Consider the following 19,427-nt stretch of genomic DNA (forward strand, 5'->3'; position numbering starts at 1 on the left):
TGGTGTCTTCCTTCTCCCCCTCCCACTCCTGAGCAGCCCTCAGTTAAGAGCTGGGACTCACAGTCAAACCTCTCTGTTGTTGGCAGGGATGGCTGGTGGAGAGGCTGAAACAGGGGAGTTCACACGCTGAGTCACAGCAGCTTTGGCAGCAGATGATCCAAACAAGTACAGAACCTAACACACGATTACAGCTCTCAGCAAAAGAAAATAAATTGTCAAAAATTGAAGGAAGTTTTGCCTAACTGTGTCTTGGTCAAAAATAGATACACATACATTTTACCAGCATATAGCCCAAAAGTGATCCTCCACTTCCAAATGAGTCTTCTCCATACACAGCAAAGTCAACAAAAAAAAAACCCTCTCATGGCAATAATCAGCTAAATATTTAAAAAAAGAAATTAAAATATTAAAGGTAATTTTCATGGAGACTGATGTAATACCAAATGGAAATAAATTAACATTTTCATTCCACTAAATGAAATGGACACACAACCCACACACGTAAAACAAAACCACAGAGTTTGCATTGGAAAGACAGCTTAAAACTCCCAAGCTTTAACTCAAAACTTTTTTTTTTAATTAAAATACGAATGCATTTATGCTGCAGAACAGTTTACATACATTGTAAAGCAACAAGCAATTTTCTGAGAAGCGTGGGCCCTCCTCAACGTGTCTCCATGCTTTAACACTGGACTCAAGACATACTCTCACATACCAACATACAGACCCACAAACCAGAGCTATCTGCTTGAATTAGCTTTCTTTTAAGGCTTCTGTAAGGTGCCCCTGTGCCCCTAACATTACCATAATCACGAACAAAATTGTATAAAGGAGCAGCATTACTTGCAAACTACTGAGCTGCTCTTGGCCTTAAAAAATATCAAGTGAAACAAGTTTTTCCATTTATTTGAGTTTTATTAAACATCTGCATTTAAGAAAGGCATGACTCTGTATATCTGTGAACAAGGAAAGATACGGGAATCTTAACATGAGCTTCTCAACCAGAACAGATGTTCCAACCTGACTCCCAAGGGGCCGCTTCCTTTGATCTTCACAGTAATGCAGCCCCGCCTGTGCAAGGAGGCACTACTGGCTCCACCCTGGCAAGGCCACTCGACCAGCAACATGGAGCTGAGGCCACCATGTTTGCAACCCTTCAGACCTGAGGTTGATGAGAAGTCAACAGTTCAACCACCAACAGACCCAAGTGTCCCTCAAGTCTTACCAGCGGGCCCCTCTCCTGCAGAGCACGTCAGGGTTGGAAAATGCATCTAGCGGTGCTGGCTCACTGTACCCCTAGCCATCATGGAGTGTTTTTGCCCACCTCTTTTTGGTATCCTGCAGTTTTATAGTCTGAAACTGCAACTACTGGTGCTGGATGAAAGATGTGGCAGCAGGTATATTAAGAAAAAAGGTACAATTAATAAAATAAAGGATAGCATATGATATAATGTGTACATACGAGCATCTTCTTTCATTTTTTTAATCTGTGAAATGTGAATTAACTGCATAATGCCAGGCCATTAGTCTAACAGGCTATGTATTGCTGTCTTACCCTACGTATGGTCAAAGGATTTTTTTTGATGCACGATGGAGAAAGACTCTTCAGGGACAATTAGGGCTTTCCAGGTCTACTGGCTCTTGTGCATCATCCTCCAGCTAGGAATGCCAGAGAAGCAAGCAATAAAACTGCCTGACCAGTCCTGTAGGACAAACAGGAATGACTCTATTTCATGGTCTGCACCTGAACTACAGAGATGAGAAAGGGACAGTGATTGGTGAGAAAGATGGGGGAGGGAACTTTTTCTTCTCACTTTTACAACAGCAGCAGAATTCAAGGTAATGTAATTACTTTAATGATGCATATCTGTAGGTACTGAATTGCTCTTTTGATTTAAAAAGCTGGTCAGACAAGTGTTTGGCAGTCCTTTCATTCCTCAGTTTCAGTTGTTGCTTATTCGTCTATCAGCTCTCATTCCCTAGGCCATTTCTGCCTTTGCTGAACCGTGAATGAGTCCAGTCAGCCATCATCAGGTTCAAACTCATGAGACACTTCCTCTGACGAGCTGTTCCTGTGGATCCGGCCATCGCTTTTCATGCTGTGAAAAGTCTTCTTGAAGGCCTCCATCATGGCATGGGCCAGCTTCTTGGCCTCCAGCTTGCTCTCACACTCCACAGCATGGCAGTCCATCTGGTACGACAAGTCATCATTGATCTCCCGATAGACCCAAGCAAAGATGTTTGGGCTGACATTGTGGTCAGCAGTGCAGTAGGCTATACGTGCTACCTGAAAGGTATCCATGTGGACTGTCGCCTCGCCTTTGAGGTCCAGATGATGCAGCCAGACTTGGAAAGGGCGAATTTCCAGAAGGGCGTTAGCTGGGTAAATATCCTCCCTGGCGAGCGTGTGCTTCTTCCATAACTCAATGACTGGTTTCTCTGTGCAGCCTGACAAAAACTGCATTCCTGTTGTGGAAACCTTACCCAAATACGTAACCTGCAAAGAAGAGCAAAGATAGGTGAAACACGGAGAGCAGAGTCTGGCGTTGCTTTCTGCCAGCCCAGGGAACTTTCCTTTGCCTGGAAAAGAAAAGCACACTCCCCAGTTTCCTCACGTTCTTCAGTAAAACAGGTTGTTTTGTTTAGTAAGTAATACAGACGGTAAGGGGACAGTTGGACTAGATGATCTGGGAGGTCTTTTCCCACTTTAATGATTCTATGATTCAAATTGTTTTCCAAATATTTGCTATTTCAGATGCTGACTTCACCATTCAAACCCAGATGTTAAAAATGTTCAGCCTCTGAGTTTCAAGGGATGTCACTCTCCAGCTCCCCTGGACAGCCCAGCTTTAGAGCCCACGACTATGCCTCTAAGCTCATGTTAGCAAGCCAGCAGAGAAGGCCCCAGGTAGCTATGATGCTAGTCACTTTTTTCCTTTCTACTTTATTTGGATAACATATTTGTATTGTATTTCAAACATTAGGGAGACATTCCCAGTTTGACAATGCAATGCTGCAAGGGGTCAGAAAAGCGTGATCACGGCAGAGGACTTTAAACTGAATATGTTTTTATTCCAAAATGACCTTGTTTTTCCACCACTTCTGCTGTTTGTACTTAAGCATTAAGCCAGGAATAGCTCAAAGCTGTTCAAAATTCTATCTTTGAGCAGGGCTGAGGCATTTATTGCATCAATTTAAGAAAATATGCTGTTAAAAAAATAATCTAGTAATAACGTAGTTTAATCACATCGCCCGTGTTTTTCTGCCTAGCTCTTTGGAGTAAATAACCTGTTATCCAATCTGCACAGGAAAGCAAGGTGTCTTTAGTGCCCTTATTGTATGTTGTTCACAAAAATCAAATTCACCAAGAGGTCCACATCAAAATTCTGTATTAAGCCTTTGCAGAAACATCCCCCTATATCTGGGCAGCTGCTAAAGAGGCTTTCTTCCACTTACAGCTGAATGGAAGATTGTTTCATCTGGGAAAAGGGATTTTCTCTAGAAAAAAAAACAGATCAACACTACACAAATACAATTATGCAGATTATTCTATTTATTGCTGTAGTCAGAACAGTACAACAACTGTATGAAAGGAAAATTGCTTCTAATTTGTCTTTTGCAGCAGTTACTGGTTGAGACAGAATCTTGTGCCTCTTCCTTGATGTCTCACAACATCGTGTGCATTTTACTCCAGGCACTTGGAGAAAAAAAAAGAAAGTAATCACATGCAATTTCCAAAGTAATTTCTTCAAAATCCTGTATTAAGCACACAGTATCAGCTATTTTTATATTGTATATGCTTTAAGAAATGCAAAGAAAAAACAGAGTTTTTCCACATTTAAACGCATTAAAATATCATACCCACAAGGAATACGGGATTTCTATTCCATGCAAACAAAATTTTCCACAAGAAAAATATTTTGCTGCAAGCTTCATAGGTTTTGTTAGACTCAGAGACCAAAAATTAGGCCATAATTAAGAAAAAAGCTTACAAAACATTATTGGAAGTCCGTGTGGCTTAATCACGCCTGCCAAAAAAGCAATTTCATAGCACTGACATTTCAAAATGGGAAATCTTATTCTTTGCCTATAAATATTCATGCTTTGCACTGGGAATATGTTTAATCTTATAAAGCTTTATATTTTTTTTTTGAACAGTGGGAAACAAAACAGCTAGAACAGTTAACACTGCAAGACCTACCAGCGTTTTGCTTTATTTTATTTTATTAGTGATGAGAGTTGAGTTCCCTAAAGTACTGTAGAATAGCTTAAAAGCAAACCTCAGAGCTCATTGTGCCAACACAACACACACAAACAGCACATACAGGACCAAAGACAAATTTGTCTGCAATATACTGGGGGGTATTTGAACATATATCCTCAGCCATACTATACTGCTTTAGAAAGATCAAGATCAGTGTGCAAATTTACACATCCAATATATTCTCCCAAGGTTCGCTCAGCACCATTTCATATTCACAAGCCAGCCAACAAAAGACTGACACACACTGTAAATTAATCGAGCACTTGGGGTTAGATTCAAAGCCCACTGCAGTAACAGAAGTCTTTCAGTGACTTCAAAGAGATTTGTACAAAGCCCTTAAGCCCCGAGGAACAGAGAATTAGCCTCTTGCTCATGCACTTTGTCATTGCTGGAATACAGCTCTGAATCCCTGGCCGCAGGAGAGATGCTGCCACCACTGCAACATTTGGTGACCCCGGCTGCTGTCTGGAGAACACCGGTATCACTTGGAGCATGCAGAAATAAGCACAACAGTTAATGCAGGGAGTTGTTTCATTACAGGCAAAAGGAAGCTGTTGACTGCACATGAGCTGCCCTTCCCCAAAGGTGTGAGGAATGGGAGAGGAAAGCAAAGGCAGCTGCATCCCACTTGGGCAGCGTATAACTGCTTCCCAGGCAGTTAGTGCTGCTGAGCTCGGTGCTGCAAACAGCTCGGTGCAGCTTCTCAGCACCAACAGCTCCCAAGCGATGCTCCTCCAGCAGCAGAGTAGCAAGACCAGAGCAGACTGTCGCACAGGAGTATAAATTGAGTTGAACGCTCGCTGTCCCTTCCCTGCCGTTAACTCCAACCCCCTGTTGGCCATCAATCCGTGCGTGGGCTGCCCAAGTGTGAAGTTACCAAAAAAATTATGCCTTTCTGTACAAATAAAGTATTTGTATTTCATGAAGAAAAGCAGTGAATAACTCTGAAAGCAGCCAAGGAAAAAGTAACTAAAAAGAAGGATGAGATGATGACTTGTTTACGAAAATGGGACGTAATTTACTGTCCCAGTTCTGTCACTGCATAACTGTGTAGGAACCTTTGGAAAGTTGCTTCCTTTAGCACCACTTTGCATCTCCATTATATAAATTTCATTTTCCTTTGAGGACACATTCATAAATATTTATAAGGTGCTTAGACATTACAATGAGTTCACAGGAGAGAGAATAAACAAAACCTCTGTTTTAGAGTCTCCCCTGTACTGTGTCTTACATAGAAACATCAACACCTACTACTGTTATTTTTGTTTCTTTTTAAACAAATGATCATTTTTTTCCTAGTTGAGATACAAGCATTTCACAAGGGTAGCATTAATGAAGCTCTTAGTGAAGACAGATTGCTTCACGGCCACCTGCTAAATACAGAACAGGGATATAGGGGTTGATGAGACACCTTGAATATTTGCCACAAAAAAAAAAAAAAAGCAGCATCCTATTCAGAACAAAGTTTTCTTCATGATTAAATATCATCTAGGTGTTATCTGCTACATAGTGATCCATCTGGACCTGGCCAGTTTACTATCTTAGTTATTAATGTTTGCATGACTGCAGGGACAGTACCAGCATGAACTAAAACTGGTTAAGGATGGACTTATAGGGCTCTGTCACCCAACATGACATAAAATACACCTGTGGTTTCAGCACTTCTCTGCTTGCACACATTGAAACCTTTAGCAAAAGCTGAGATGCTCTGAAGAGCTCCTTATTTCACCCTTGCCAACACCAGTGTCAGTATCTGACAAAACAGTCCTCAACAGAAAAATGCTGTGACTTTGCCCTTTCATAACACAACTACAGCCATCTGACATGTAGAGATGTCTCACATCAAAGGACATGAAGATTAATCAACACCATCTTTCAGGCACTGTCCTAGCACACACACAATAATCGGAGTATTTTGACATTGCTGATTTCAGCCCCTTCAGTCCGGTAACACAGAGTGAAAATATCTTCTATAACTAGGCTCAAGAGCTTACCAACTTTGAAAAGACCAATATAGCTGCTGCCATAGACATTTTCATTTCTAGAGCAGCACAATCTGTCAGAAGTAATAAGAGGGTTTTACTTTCCATACTCAATTCTTTATCATTGACCTCACATTGTTTATAGCTCATATGAAATAAAAAACAGCTTAACTCCTGCATGTGGTGATCCAACTTGAGATCTGGACTCCTCTACAGACCATAAGTCCAGACTGCTCCTAATTCATGAACCTCAGTTGGTCAGTTAAAGTTAAGCATCCCAAATTCTTTTTCCTCTCTCTCTGTTGCCTATCCCTGGTCCATAGACTATCATTGCTCCAAGAAAGCAGATCCAAGTTGTAAAGATGTGTGATTATCACATTACATGAGGGCAGATGCTCTCTTGGCACAGGAATCTGGCACAAGAACATGTATGCACACAGGACTCTGGGCTCTCTCACTATTCAAAGACCATGATCAAAGGACCATATGGAAAATTAACTAGTGAAGTATTTCTTACACACCAGGGTCTTTATCAACAAAATTAAAGAAAATAAAAAAAACCCAACCCACCAATAAAAAACAACAAAACCCAAATGTAGCACTGAACTTGAGCCAGCAGCTATTTACTCTGCGTATTTGCAGTGACAAGAGGATGTCCTAGAGAATCTTGAATCTTATGCAAAGCTTATTAATAGGTGACTGTATCTTTTGTCAATCTTGGTTTTAAAATAATTTTTTTTTTAGCCTCAAATCTCATCTAGTTGCAATTGATTATGTTTGATCTAAGGCAGTAAGATACTCCTCACTTACAGGTGTGGCAAGGAGAGGTAACAAGACATTTTCTTCCTGAAATCAGAACAATTTTTTCTGTGTCAACAGAACGTGGTACTGGAAAATCCAGCACGTGGTACTGGAAAATCATTTGTAAGGGTCTGTGTCAAGATGCACAAAGAGCCTCCAGTCAACAAGTAAAGTATCAGCTCATCCCTGCAAGGCAAGAAGCACCTGCCTAAAGATCAGATAAACTCGCAAAAACATGTCAGAGGAATACAAAGGAGACTTGAAGAAAGTATCAGCAAGAAGCAGGTTTGGGAGGATGTGTGCATGTTTTGTTATGAATTGTTGCTGGAACACAGAGAAACCAGATCACTGTCTGCATTAGCAATACACAAGCACACAAAGGACGAGGAAGCCCAAGCTTCACTCAGCCTCCATACAGGCATTGTCAAGGCCAGAGCTCTATCTCCACATCATTACCAGGTTCAGAAAACACTGCAAAAAAACTGCTACTCTGAAAACCTGTGCTCAAGCCTCCCTGTGCCTCAGCAGCCAGCTGTACCACCAGGCACACAATCTGGAGAAGTCTAAAGCTGCCTGGATACAGTCCCATGTACTCTAATGCCTCCAAAAAGCATCAGGAAGGTGCATTAGGTATGGTGCTGGTGGATCCCAAACATCACCTTTTTAGTTCAGAGACAAGAATAAAACCTTATATATATATGAGATAAACTTTTATATATCTCTATATATATTATATATATAGATATGAGAAAAAATAAGGTTAAGAAGGCATGTTTCCCCATGGCCACTGCCACCTGGAATAGCTCCCCTCCACACAGCATGTTAGCCCCATGTCACAAAGCTGTGGTGGAGAGACTCTCAGAGGCTGCCCTGGGCAGCCTGGCAGGACCCACCAGGATGCCTGCTGATCCCACAAGGCTGGGGATGGAGTGCAGCATTTGGAAAGCTGGCCAGGAGACAAGGTGGCCTGCGGGGAGCTTCACTGTGATACAGCGTGCACAGAGTGACAGTGCCTCCCACACTGGGGAGCCAGGGAGGGTCAGCGCTCACCAGGGGGTCACACAGCTTTGAGCTCTCAAACTGGATTTTTTTTATCCACAGTGGAGCTGGGATATGAGTGGGACAGGCCTGCAGCGGGCTACCCAGCAGCTCAGTTAGTCATGACACATCTTTCATTTCAGTAAAAGCAAATTTAGCTGTGGAGTCATTTGCACCATCTTTAATTAACACACCCCGCTCCTGGCACTCAGTGCCAGACAGGGTGCCCTCCTCACCACACCACCACAGCAGCTCTGCTCTCCTCACCCTCAGGCACAGTGACTCTGCCTCAGGCTGGCGGCTTTGGCATTTAGAGCCAAGGACTCCTTTCTGGCTCCAGAAGAAAAACAAAAATATCCCAGACATTCCACTAGATCACTGAGCAAATACCATGAACTGCATTCAAGCAACGTTTGCTTAAGACCCAACAAACTAACTCAGTTCAGGAAAAAGGTTGCACAGTTTCCCTCTGGCTGTCACTGCTCCCTCACACACACTGCCCACCATCCAGCCAAAGCCTTCGCAGCACAAACACGAGGGTCTTTGTGGGAAGCACAGAGCTCCTCAGCACACAGAAATACTCAGTAAATGCAGTAACGTGGCTGGGAGAAATATGTGGAGAACTATTTTATAGAGGGAGAACAGATTGACCTGGGTAACCATTTAACAGAAAATAACCATCGACTCTGAGAGCCACCCTCCAGTTTAGGAGGGAGGTAGGAAGGGACATCAGTAGTTAGTCTGTTTTATTCTGAGCAATCAAAGAGTAGCTCCAGAAAAAGCTGGAAGTGTCAGCACCTCTTCACTAGTTAAGTCAACAGCCAGCATCTGACTCCTTTAGTGGGAAAAAAGCTGAACCTAAGTTTTAAAACAATGCAGTTCTCCCTTGAAAACAAAACAAAATAAACAAACCCAGCAAGAAATGCATTCAACTCTTTACATCTTCAGAACTCCTTTGGAGAAATCAACTGCTGGGAAGCAGCTGCTCCTTCCCTCCATCATCCGTCTGTCCCCATGGCCACACTTGCAGCAGCCTGTCACAGGTGCCTTTATTTTCCCACATGTTTCCCAGCTGCAACCATGCACCAGGTCCTGTCGTAGTTCAGTCCCAGGAAGGGTTCAATGCACAATTAAGGTGTAAAGTGATAGCACAGGGCAGTCACTTTGGACATAATTCAATCCTCCAACTCAGTCCCTTTAAAGGATGCATGAGCAGTGGTTAGTTTTGATCCATCGTTACTCTCCCAGGTTTTATAGGCTCCATGCTTCCAGGTAGCAGTAGCAAGTGCAGAAGGCAGAGCTGGAGCACTGTGAATACATATCCCCAGTAGAAAGAAAAACATATCACCAGCTTCACTGCTGCTTCTGAGTTAGCCCAGGAAAGCCCTTTAACATGGTGTCAGGCAGAGCAGAGGAGTTACCACGATCCCAGGTCGGTGCTCCAAGGCCCAGGCCCACAACTGCCAGGGCAGCATCTCAGGTACAGGGCTCTTCTGATGCAGGGCAGAGCTCACCCACAAAGGACCTCTCGTTCCTCAGACACCAAGTAGGACAAACATTTCAGGGACAATGGACATCAAGTGCAGGACACATCTCTGACATCCTGTCCTATCTCTGAGCAAGTACACTCCAGAGCACACAGACATGTGATTCTGTGATCCCAGCCAAAATAAAACCACCAGTCCTCCCAGAGCAGATCTGCCAGGCCTCCCACTGACAGTGCTTGGGCAGGGGACATCCACCTCTGCAGAGGACCCACTGGAGCAGAGCCCTCCTTATCCCATACAACTAGCCCTATCACCCACACCAACTACAGTGCCCGGGGAAGAGGGGGAAGAAACACTGACATTTGGCAAGTCCAAGATTTAGTAAATAAATGTACTGGAGGAAAAAAAAGTTTTACCCTTGACAGCTTAATTTTGAAGCTCTGAGAGGAACAAAAGCAAACAAGAAAAAGCCCAATGGTTCCACAGGCCAAACAGCCAGCATGGGGTAAGTAAGCAGCAAGCAGAGCTCTCCTTCAACCCTGAGAAACGCAACTGTCTGAGCTTTTCACCGTTTATTACATCAGACTGCTGCTCAACAAGCCTCTTTATAAACCACCCTGGGTATTAAACTACTGTCCTCAGTTAGATCTAAGAACATCTAACTTCTATCCAGCTACCAGAGTCTCTGAATAATTGGCAAAATGGTTAACTCAGCCCAAACACCACCTCAGCAAGTGCCAGCTCTGCTCCCTGCAATCTCCTGTTAGCAAAAAAAGGGATCACCTCTTGTATTTTGTTTTCCACTGGACAGGAAGGTCTTTTTGTGGTTTGGCTTGCAGGGATGAGCCTGAAATGAAATCAAGTGGAACTGGCAAACCAACGAGCTTGCCGAGACACTTGGGTCCCAATGTGAGAGGAAGATTTACACTGTGCTATTTAAAACTCAAGGAATCAATTTAACAGTCATTTTAAAATGTTGTGATGGAAGATATAACTGAATGAACAAATACATCGATCATACACAGCCTCAGCAGGGCTGCTGGACACCCTGCTATACAAGTTGCTGATTATTTTTATGCCCAAACACTCCCATTATAGTGGTATTTAGACCGTGTTCCTTTGTCTCCTTTCACCGCCCCACATAACTTCTTTTCTTTGTGCGCAGTTACCACTAGGTAGAAATTAATTCTTGGATAAGTCAGTTGATTTCCCATTGTCCTTCAGGAATCTTCCCAGGAAAAGGAGAAATGGGGAGGCTGCCAGGAAAGTGAGAAGAAAAACCAACCCATAGTGCAGTCACCAGTTGCAATTACTTGGAGACTCCTTCACACAAAGCCCTTCCAAAAACTCCCCTCTGCCACCTAAAAAACCTCCCCTTTGAGCAAGTCCCTTCTGCCAGGACAAAGTGGCATAAGTTTGTACGATCATGATCTACCCCCAAACATGTATCTACCTTCACATTTACATTCAAATTACAAACAAGGCTTTTTTTCTACACATTCTATATTTACATGAGGTTGAAACTGAACATGGAAATGGGATTAAGCAAACCATTGTACTTCCGAAAGCTTTTTTGGTCCAGGGCTCCTCACAGCTGTTGTCTTGCAGCAGAGGGAAGGAGCCCTCAGGCAGATGGGGGGGACCAGGCTGCTTGCTTTTACTTTGTTCCCCTTCCTTTCCAACCCACAGAAAGCTCACTTTGGCACCAGTCCTACAAAAACTTCTCCAATTGTACTTAATGGAGCGTGCAAAGGGCGAGTACAGGAATGGCTGTATAACTTGGGCCACCGTTTGCACCGACCCACATGCATTTTACATACTCTCCAAGCCTCTGGAAACTGAAGTACTCCCAGAAAGCCATGCAGAGTGCACGTTTTTCAGGATCTTTTATGGCTGAGACCTGTCCTCAAGGTTCCCTTCTTTGTGCATTCCCCATGAGATTCTTGTATTTCTCCTTTAGTTCTTCCTTTCCAAAGGATGTGCCAAGTAATAAAACTGAACAAAGCCCATGTTACTAAGACATTCAGTTCTGGAGACCAAACATCTCAACTGCACTTGCTTCCTGGCACAACTTGACAACACCTGAAATTAAGAGCAAAAGGGAAGGGAGCCAGCTTCAGGGACCACAGGAGACGACTACAAATCGGGTTTGTATTTCAAGAGTAATGTCAGGCCTACATCACAGGAAAAACAGAAGGAAAATAATGACAACTGAACCATTTCAGTTCTTCCTCCCCGCGTGTCGCAAGACCAGTAACATTTAAAAAAAGAAAAAAGTTATGAAACAAACAATAGACACTAGAGACTCCTAGAAATTGCAGCACTTACCCCTTCTGCTATCCTCCACATGCTGCAAACGAAACACACTGCCCAAAGAGAACAGGGGAACCCAGAAATATCACACCCCCCCATATAAATGTAACTACACCTGCATCTGCGAAATCTCCTATTAAAATACTTGGTCATTAGTTTTATGTGTCTTTCCTGCAACACTATATGAAATGAATTTGATGACTTTGAAAAACCCTTAGAGATTTTTCCAGCTCTCACAAGTTTTAGCATCTTCAGGAAAAGCCTTATTTGAAGGCCTGAGAAGAAGAAATACAGTACCTACACTGGGATGGAGCTATTATATTACACTGCAGCAACAAAACCCAGCTTGCATAGTTCAACTTGAAAGAGAGCACTAAATAAATTATTAAAAAGGAAATATAGTTAAACAACTCCTTTTATTGCTAAATGAGCCCTTAGATAACTATGCCTGATTTACCAGTTTGTTTGTTTGTGGTATCAAATTCTGGATCAGGGCCACAGCAACCCAGGCTCAGCACAGACAGAAAGAATACCATGTGGCTGCCTTGAAGTTTCATGACACTGTATTACAATTTAACCAGAAAATTCGCACTCTACAATGCAACAGTATGTTAGCCAACTAAACAAGGGTTTTGAAAGAACAAATATACCCCATGGAGTATAAGTGATGGAAGACAATGGTGCCACACAGTTTTTAATTCATTTCCAAAGCCGTGGTTCACAGCGCGTCCAAGGTTCTGTTTTCACAATGGATTTAGTGCTCCTCTGTGCCTTCAATACAGTCACTTCCTATTTGCACAGTATCTTTCCAAACACCACAGAAAGATCTGAAAGCAGTCCTTAGCCCCTGAGAGCAACCAGTGAATTGGGTATTCATGCAGGCTACCTGGGCTCCAGAGAAGTGGAGTTTCTCTGGGCAGTGAGAAGCCTTTAACAATGACACAGAGGGAGGAGCCTCCCTCCTTTTCTGTCTGATTTCATCACAGCATCACTTATCCACCTCTGAAAAAAAAAAAAATCTAACCTTGCCTCCAACACATTCTCTTGGCATATATCTCAGGTCTAACCTGATGAGCACCCACAGCAGCCTGAAGGCACAGTCCTTAACCACCTGGAGCAAAAACCAAGACGTGGAGGCTTCAATGGTGCTAGTTTCAGCCAAGATGAAAGGAAAGACCAAGCTGTGGCTTGAAGAGCCTGGAAGGTGGCACTCCAAAGTGGACGACTGTTTGGAGGAAATAAGGGGAGAGGGGTAAAGGTCCTTATCTCTGGGGAGAGCTCTGCTTATCACTGCAGCAATCAACCACAGCAGCTTTCCCCCAGTACAGTTCAGATGGCTGCAGGTCAGATCGAATCACTATTCACACTAGTTGCACAGCAAACTCCTACGAGCTTCCTTCATATCCACAGTTCATCTCTCTAGTATTACAGAGGTCATGGCTTTTACAAAGGGCAGAAAATTCATTTTCATAGCTTCCACTGTCTCTGAAATTGACTTTCCAAAGACAAAAATCTATAGTGAATAGCCCCACTGTCAATCTGTTTGACAAAGGACAAACTGGAGCAAATTTTAGGGATCAAAGGGAAAAAAGAAGCTACTTATGATAGAAATAAATAAACCTTTCACTGTTTTTCTTGACATTTACTGTCTTCATGCAACAATAAATACCTGCAGTTAAAAATATAATAATAACATTATAAAAAGCCCCAGTTTTGCAGTTCTCAGCCAACCAAAACTGCCATCCAGATTTAAAAAATTGCTCCAATTTTTATTTGCAGAGAATGTCTGTATTTGTATGAATAGTAAGAAAGAAAGGATATATAGGTCCAGTAGCAAAAAGCAACAATGGGATCAATACTGATTTAGAGCAACCACTGAACCAGCAGAGCATCCCATCCATCACCTCTCCATAGCCTATGTTGCTTTAGGAGAAGTTAGGGTAAGAGAAATATAACAGCAGGCCCACTCACTCCTATTTTCTGTCTTCCTCTTTGCAGCCTGGCAGTAGCTGGGACTACACAGCCAAGCCATGGGGAGCAGAGAGCCTACTGGGTGCTTTGCCACTAAAGCTCAGACACCTGCACTCCAGCACTGCTTGGCCCACATGGGGGGTAGGGACAGTTCTGGGTAAAGCGACATTAACTCTCTGAAATCACTCTTCAGCCTATAAACTGTCTCTACGCAAAATAAACCCACCCTATCAAGCACAAGAAGCCATTCCATAGCACAAGCAGCTCAATGAGGTCTTGCCATCCAAAAGTTAACACATTACTAACTGTAAATGCCATATGTATCTGATAAAAATCTCAGAAGCCTGATGATTGCTTTCTAGACGAACAGTTACTTCCCACTAACAAGGTGTTTCACAGCTCTGATACAAGTAAATTCTTAGTCTTACCATTTTTCATAATCCCACATTTACAATTTTCCATACAGTTATTAAAATTATTTAATAGGATAAGCAGACTAATAGCTCCTGATCATCTCAAACCAAGAGTCCAACCAGTGCATAATGCTTTCTTCAGCACTTTCCAGTATCAGACAGAAAGGGAAGATAAAGCACCAGGGTCTGAATTGACAAACCAATGGCCAAGACAGGAATGAACTGCCCACAGGGGATGGCTTCTCTTTCCCAAACAGCAGGAACCAAACATTTCAAAGCATTTCAAGAAAGCCCATGGGTTTAGAGTGCCTTGAGATCTTGACAGAGATTTTCAGAAGAGCACAGACAGCAACACGTGTTGAGCATTTTAAGAAAAGCTGACCACTCTTTCAGTACCTAGAAATACAGACAGAAAATTGGCAAGACAGATCGATGTGTTCATTAACAAATGAGGAATTACTTGTCTCTTAAAATTCTGTGGCTTCCCCATCTAGGCTGAAGTAAGCAAAGTCAAAGTGTTCCTGTTTCTAGGGAGCCCAATACAATGCTGATAGGAGACACAGCTGTAATTTCACTCACAGGATTAGAGTTCTTGCTGTCTCTCCTAACAGTCTGGTTTCCTACCAAAGCTCTAATTGTTTTGGTTAAATACTTTTAAATAGAAAATAACATATATTTTAGGTTCAATTATGGATGAGCTTAAAAATGACAGTGCAATAGAGAGAAAACAGTAGTTTGGGTAAAATAGGATTTACTTGAGATTTACTTTAGGCTAAAAATGTAGATATTTACAGTAAAAACAGACACTATATTATTTGTCCCCTATCATCTACCTCTAGCCTTCCACCCTTTGCCTCTGCTGCCTCATCAAAAACAAGTTTGTATCTCTTGCTGGGCTGAAAACAAGTAGAAGATTCTTTAATTAGCATGCAAACCCAAAACCAGCATTAAAGTTCAAGCCATGTATGCACAAATCAAATCTGAAGATGCCAACCTAGCTATTCCTGCGAGGGAATCTTATTTACAAGAAAACATACTGCTCCTATAAGAAACTCACAAAAAAACCCAAAAGCACTAAAAAAACCCCAATGTTTTTTTACTCCAGGCAAGGGCAGGCAGCACATGATGTTTCTTTGGAGGATCTTGTTTACCTTTTCTATTCCAAGGAGAAGCAGCTCAAATAGAGGTTAGTCCCCACCCATAAAAACAAGTTCTATGGCAGACAATATAAATAATAATTTGTGTTCATCTTTTGTCATTAGCAAGGTCAGATTTTTATTTTCATTTTAAAATTGCAGATAAAAACCAGCTTCATCTTCCTTCTCACAAAAGCACCAAAGAGACTATAAAGATCTCCACATTTAAAACATCCACAGCATGTCCAAGGCAGTCCCTCCCACTGCAGCAAGATCACACTATCTGCTCTAGTGAACTGGAGACCAGCCCTTCAAAGGGTGAACTCACTAAGGCCAAGAAATGGCAGTGATGCACCCTATATCACAATGCCTGTCACAGCCTGAGGTTCCTCAGACACCAAATTGCTCCACAGTGTACACAGACAGCTTCCTATCTGCATGCATAAAGTGACACTATGCTACTCTAACTGGATATGACACACATATATATGTGCTACAGAATAATGCCATTATTTCTAACACCTTTCTTCACAAAGAGTTTAGCAAGCTGTGTCATTAAATATAAACAGCAGCTGCCTACATGTCCCTGTACACCCCAGCTCCAGAGTTGAGAAGAGGAGGCAATGAATAGTATTACACTGGGAAACTGCAAGGGCAATTTATGAAGGAGCAGAGTAATTAACAGATGTGATAATCAGACTCTAGGAGCCAGGTCCAGAGTGCTACCCTTGCAACTAGAGACAGTTTTCCAATGATTGCAGCACTCAGGACACTGTCTTGTTCACTGCACAGTGTCATTCAGAGTGGTGTCTCCCAAAAGCATGGAAGAGTACTGTCTTTACACCACATCTGCTACACTCCCACTCACTTTGCAGAACAGACCCCGGCTACATTAACACCCAAGGATCAGCAAATATAAAGGAGGAGTGTTCATGAAGCACAGTAACCTCACATGTTTCTTGCATCTGCCTTCCTTTCCTGCCTACCATTTGCTCTGCTTGCTTCCTTCCTTTCCTCCCTCCCAGGAAGATGTCAGCCTGGCAGGGGACAAGTGCCCCACCAGCACCACCTGCACCAGCCAGGTGATGGAAATAGGTGTGAGCTGCATTTGCTTGGGAGGGAGCCCATCAAAATAAGAAGAAAAAATAAGAAAACCACAGTAAGCAGAAACTTTATATAGGGAAGGCTGGTAATGTGTGGAACAGGGAAAGAGCCATGATATGACCTCAAGAAAGCTCATGCTGGAAATGCAGCTGTTTCCAGAGCACACCCTTCAGAGAAGTGCATGGATCTCCCTGGATGATCCAATAAGGATACTCCTAGGCTCCTTGTAGCCACTGAAATTGAGCTAATCTGATCATAAGCCAGTGATTAGAATGAACACTGAGAGTTTTACACAAACATTTTTAATTTAAGATATTGGGAAGAAATTTTAGAAGGTGAACAGGAGAAATTCCATGGAGTGGTCCAGAGAAAGTGCACATCTTGAGTGGGTCATACTGTAGAGGATACCAGCCAGAAAGGCTAATAAAAACAGAGAAGCTGTGAGATCCCAGCAGAACTGCCACCTGTGCTCTGCTGGAGGTGATCCAAGAGGATGATTCCACAGTACCACACGCCAAAGCAAAATCTACTCTCCATTATAAGGATGCTGCACTTAGGAAAAATGCATAAGCAGCATGATTAGGTTCAGCACGCAAGAACTTGAGAGAAGCAAAAATCACTTTGGCTACTGCTTACAGATTGGGTTTGGACTTCTATTACAAACTGTCTGGAAAAGATCAAGACGCAGAGTATTTCTCTTTGATGTAGAGTATAAACTGCTTTGGAGTTTCTTTTTGAGGGAAAGCAGCTTTTTCCTTTTATGCTTTAGGCAAGGAAGACATAACGTCCTTCACACTTTCCAACTAACACTTGAAACTTTTACACAATGTCAGGTATAAGCAAGATCTTGTATTTGAGCTAATTAAATCAAGGATGTGATAGCAATAACAAGCTTCATCTTGCTTGTGTCCTTTTCCAGTTCCAGAAACTAAGCTGCCACCTTCAGGGACCTACCTTTTTTTTTGAAATTCAAATGAAGTAAACACATACATTAAAAGAACAGAAAACATACTGGTATCCAAGCATGTCCTGCAAGTGTGGGAAAGGAGATAAATATCTGGACTCTCCCAGATGGCAAAATCATCACCTTAGGCCTGGAAAAATTCTACAAGACTCAACCAAAGACTAACATAAATTCTTTTGTGTAGACAGATATAACTACACCCAGTAACTTTGACTTTGGTACGTGTACAGCCACCTTCCTTGATCACTATATAACCTGTTAGGGAATGAAAACTCTTGCAATCAAAGTTTCATTTCATAAGCACTTCTCAGCAGATGATTCTCAGATGAAAAAGGCCTTCATCACACCTGAAGGGCATCATTACATGCATAGCACTACCAGAAAACCAAACACTTATTCTGAGGACTCACTGAATTCCTGGTTAAAAGGAGCTATCACTCTTTACTATTCCAGCTTGAAGTTTTTTTAATAACTACTGTATTTATATTTTTAATAACAAATAGATTTGTGTCCAACTCTCTGATAGCAAATCAACAGACAGCAGGAATTCAAGGCCACAGAGCAAAAATGATGTTGGGCTTTCCAGTGCTCCATGTCAACCCATGTGAATGTATCGTGCGTTTTGGCAGCTGAGCACAGTGGTGCTTCTGCACCACTTCACCCAGAGTGACTTCATGCAAAAGAGCAACAGCAAGGAAGATGTGACTGTGACATCCCTGAACATGAAAACGATGGTCAGGATACTCAGGAAGAAAACCCAGGGTAGAACTAGAGGCCCTGGGAACACACAACGTAACTCCTGCTAGTGAAAACAAACCACTCTTCAGCAACAGTAGTAACAGTTTGCAAAAAAATGTTGAATCCTATGATATGATCTTGTTTGACATGTCGTAACCAAGACAAGCTAGCCATCAAAACAACTTAAATCACCTGAAAAGCCCTGGCTCTGGTTCATCACTTGAAAACCAAGTTCTCACACGGATGTCCATCTGAAGCATTTCATACTGCCCCAAAGGTATCTGTAGCCATTGCCTAAGCAGAAGGTTGTTTGGGGGTTGATCTGCTCTGCATTCAGGCACCAGAAACGTCTCAGCAAGCACACTGATGTCTGTCATTTGAATGGGTTTTAATGATGGAACTTCTTTGATCCCTACTCCTTCACCTCCTGCAACTGCACAGTCTATAGCCGCTTGTATTAACGGACTTGGACTAAAATGCAAGTCTGGAAAGCTCAGAGACACCTAACAAAAAGTCTTCATATCCTGTGTTGTCAGTGTGGAAATCTGTAGTTAGTATATACAACTAGATGCCTGATACACCAGGTTTATGCATAATGTGGTAGTACATCAATGTCATGTAGGGAAACATCAAACTACTACAGATCTCCCATAACAGATGACAGTGAAATAAGAACCAAGAGCCAAAATAAATACTGTGCTTGTCTCTAATGTAACTGAGGTACCGTTGCAACAGCTGTGTTGCACCAAAACCAAAACAAAGAAAGGATCAAAATCCATTCTGCTGGCTTATGAAATCTTCCAGCATGATCAAGCCATGGTCATATGGAGATGAGACACTTGCTTGGATGAGTTAGATTAGAGAATTAAGAGCAGAGAAGTTATTATGCAAGGCATGCATGATCTCACCAGGATGACAGAAGAGGAGAAGGAAGGAAAAAAGACACTGTACACCAAAACAGAGCAACCAACATCTGGAAAGCCCAAGGGGTCAGAGGTGCTACAGATACAGCTGTAGCACCAGTTAAGACCCCCTTCTCAGCTTCTAGTCACATACTACAAAACATTTCTAACCACCTTGGCCTGGCCTGTTGGGGAGGATGGTGCAGGTGGGAAGCACTACCCCAGACAGAGGTAGCAGCAGGGAGCCCAAGCACAACCACCCACACCCCTCCTACCACCCCACGCTGCTGCCACTTTTACCCAAACTAGAATGG

The 19,427-nt window shown here is 42.6% G+C and overlaps 1 protein-coding gene across 1 annotated transcript in view; it reads right to left on the reverse strand.

The window, feature by feature from the left end:
• Nucleotides 1-1,964: 1,964 nt before the first annotated feature.
• Nucleotides 1,965-19,427, reverse strand: part of PID1 (phosphotyrosine interaction domain containing 1) — a gene marked incomplete at its 5' end in the record, with an annotated part of 82,880 nt that continues 65,417 nt past the window's right edge. The window contains one exon of the mRNA XM_084267558.1: nt 1,965-2,497. Coding sequence (XP_084123684.1) covers nt 2,021-2,497 — 477 coding nt within the window. The 3' untranslated portion in view covers nt 1,965-2,020. The remainder of the gene's footprint in view (nt 2,498-19,427) is intronic.

This window comes from Gallinula chloropus (assembly GCF_964237585.1).
Source record: "Gallinula chloropus genome assembly, chromosome: 8".
Taxonomy (NCBI): Eukaryota; Metazoa; Chordata; class Aves; order Gruiformes; family Rallidae; genus Gallinula; species Gallinula chloropus.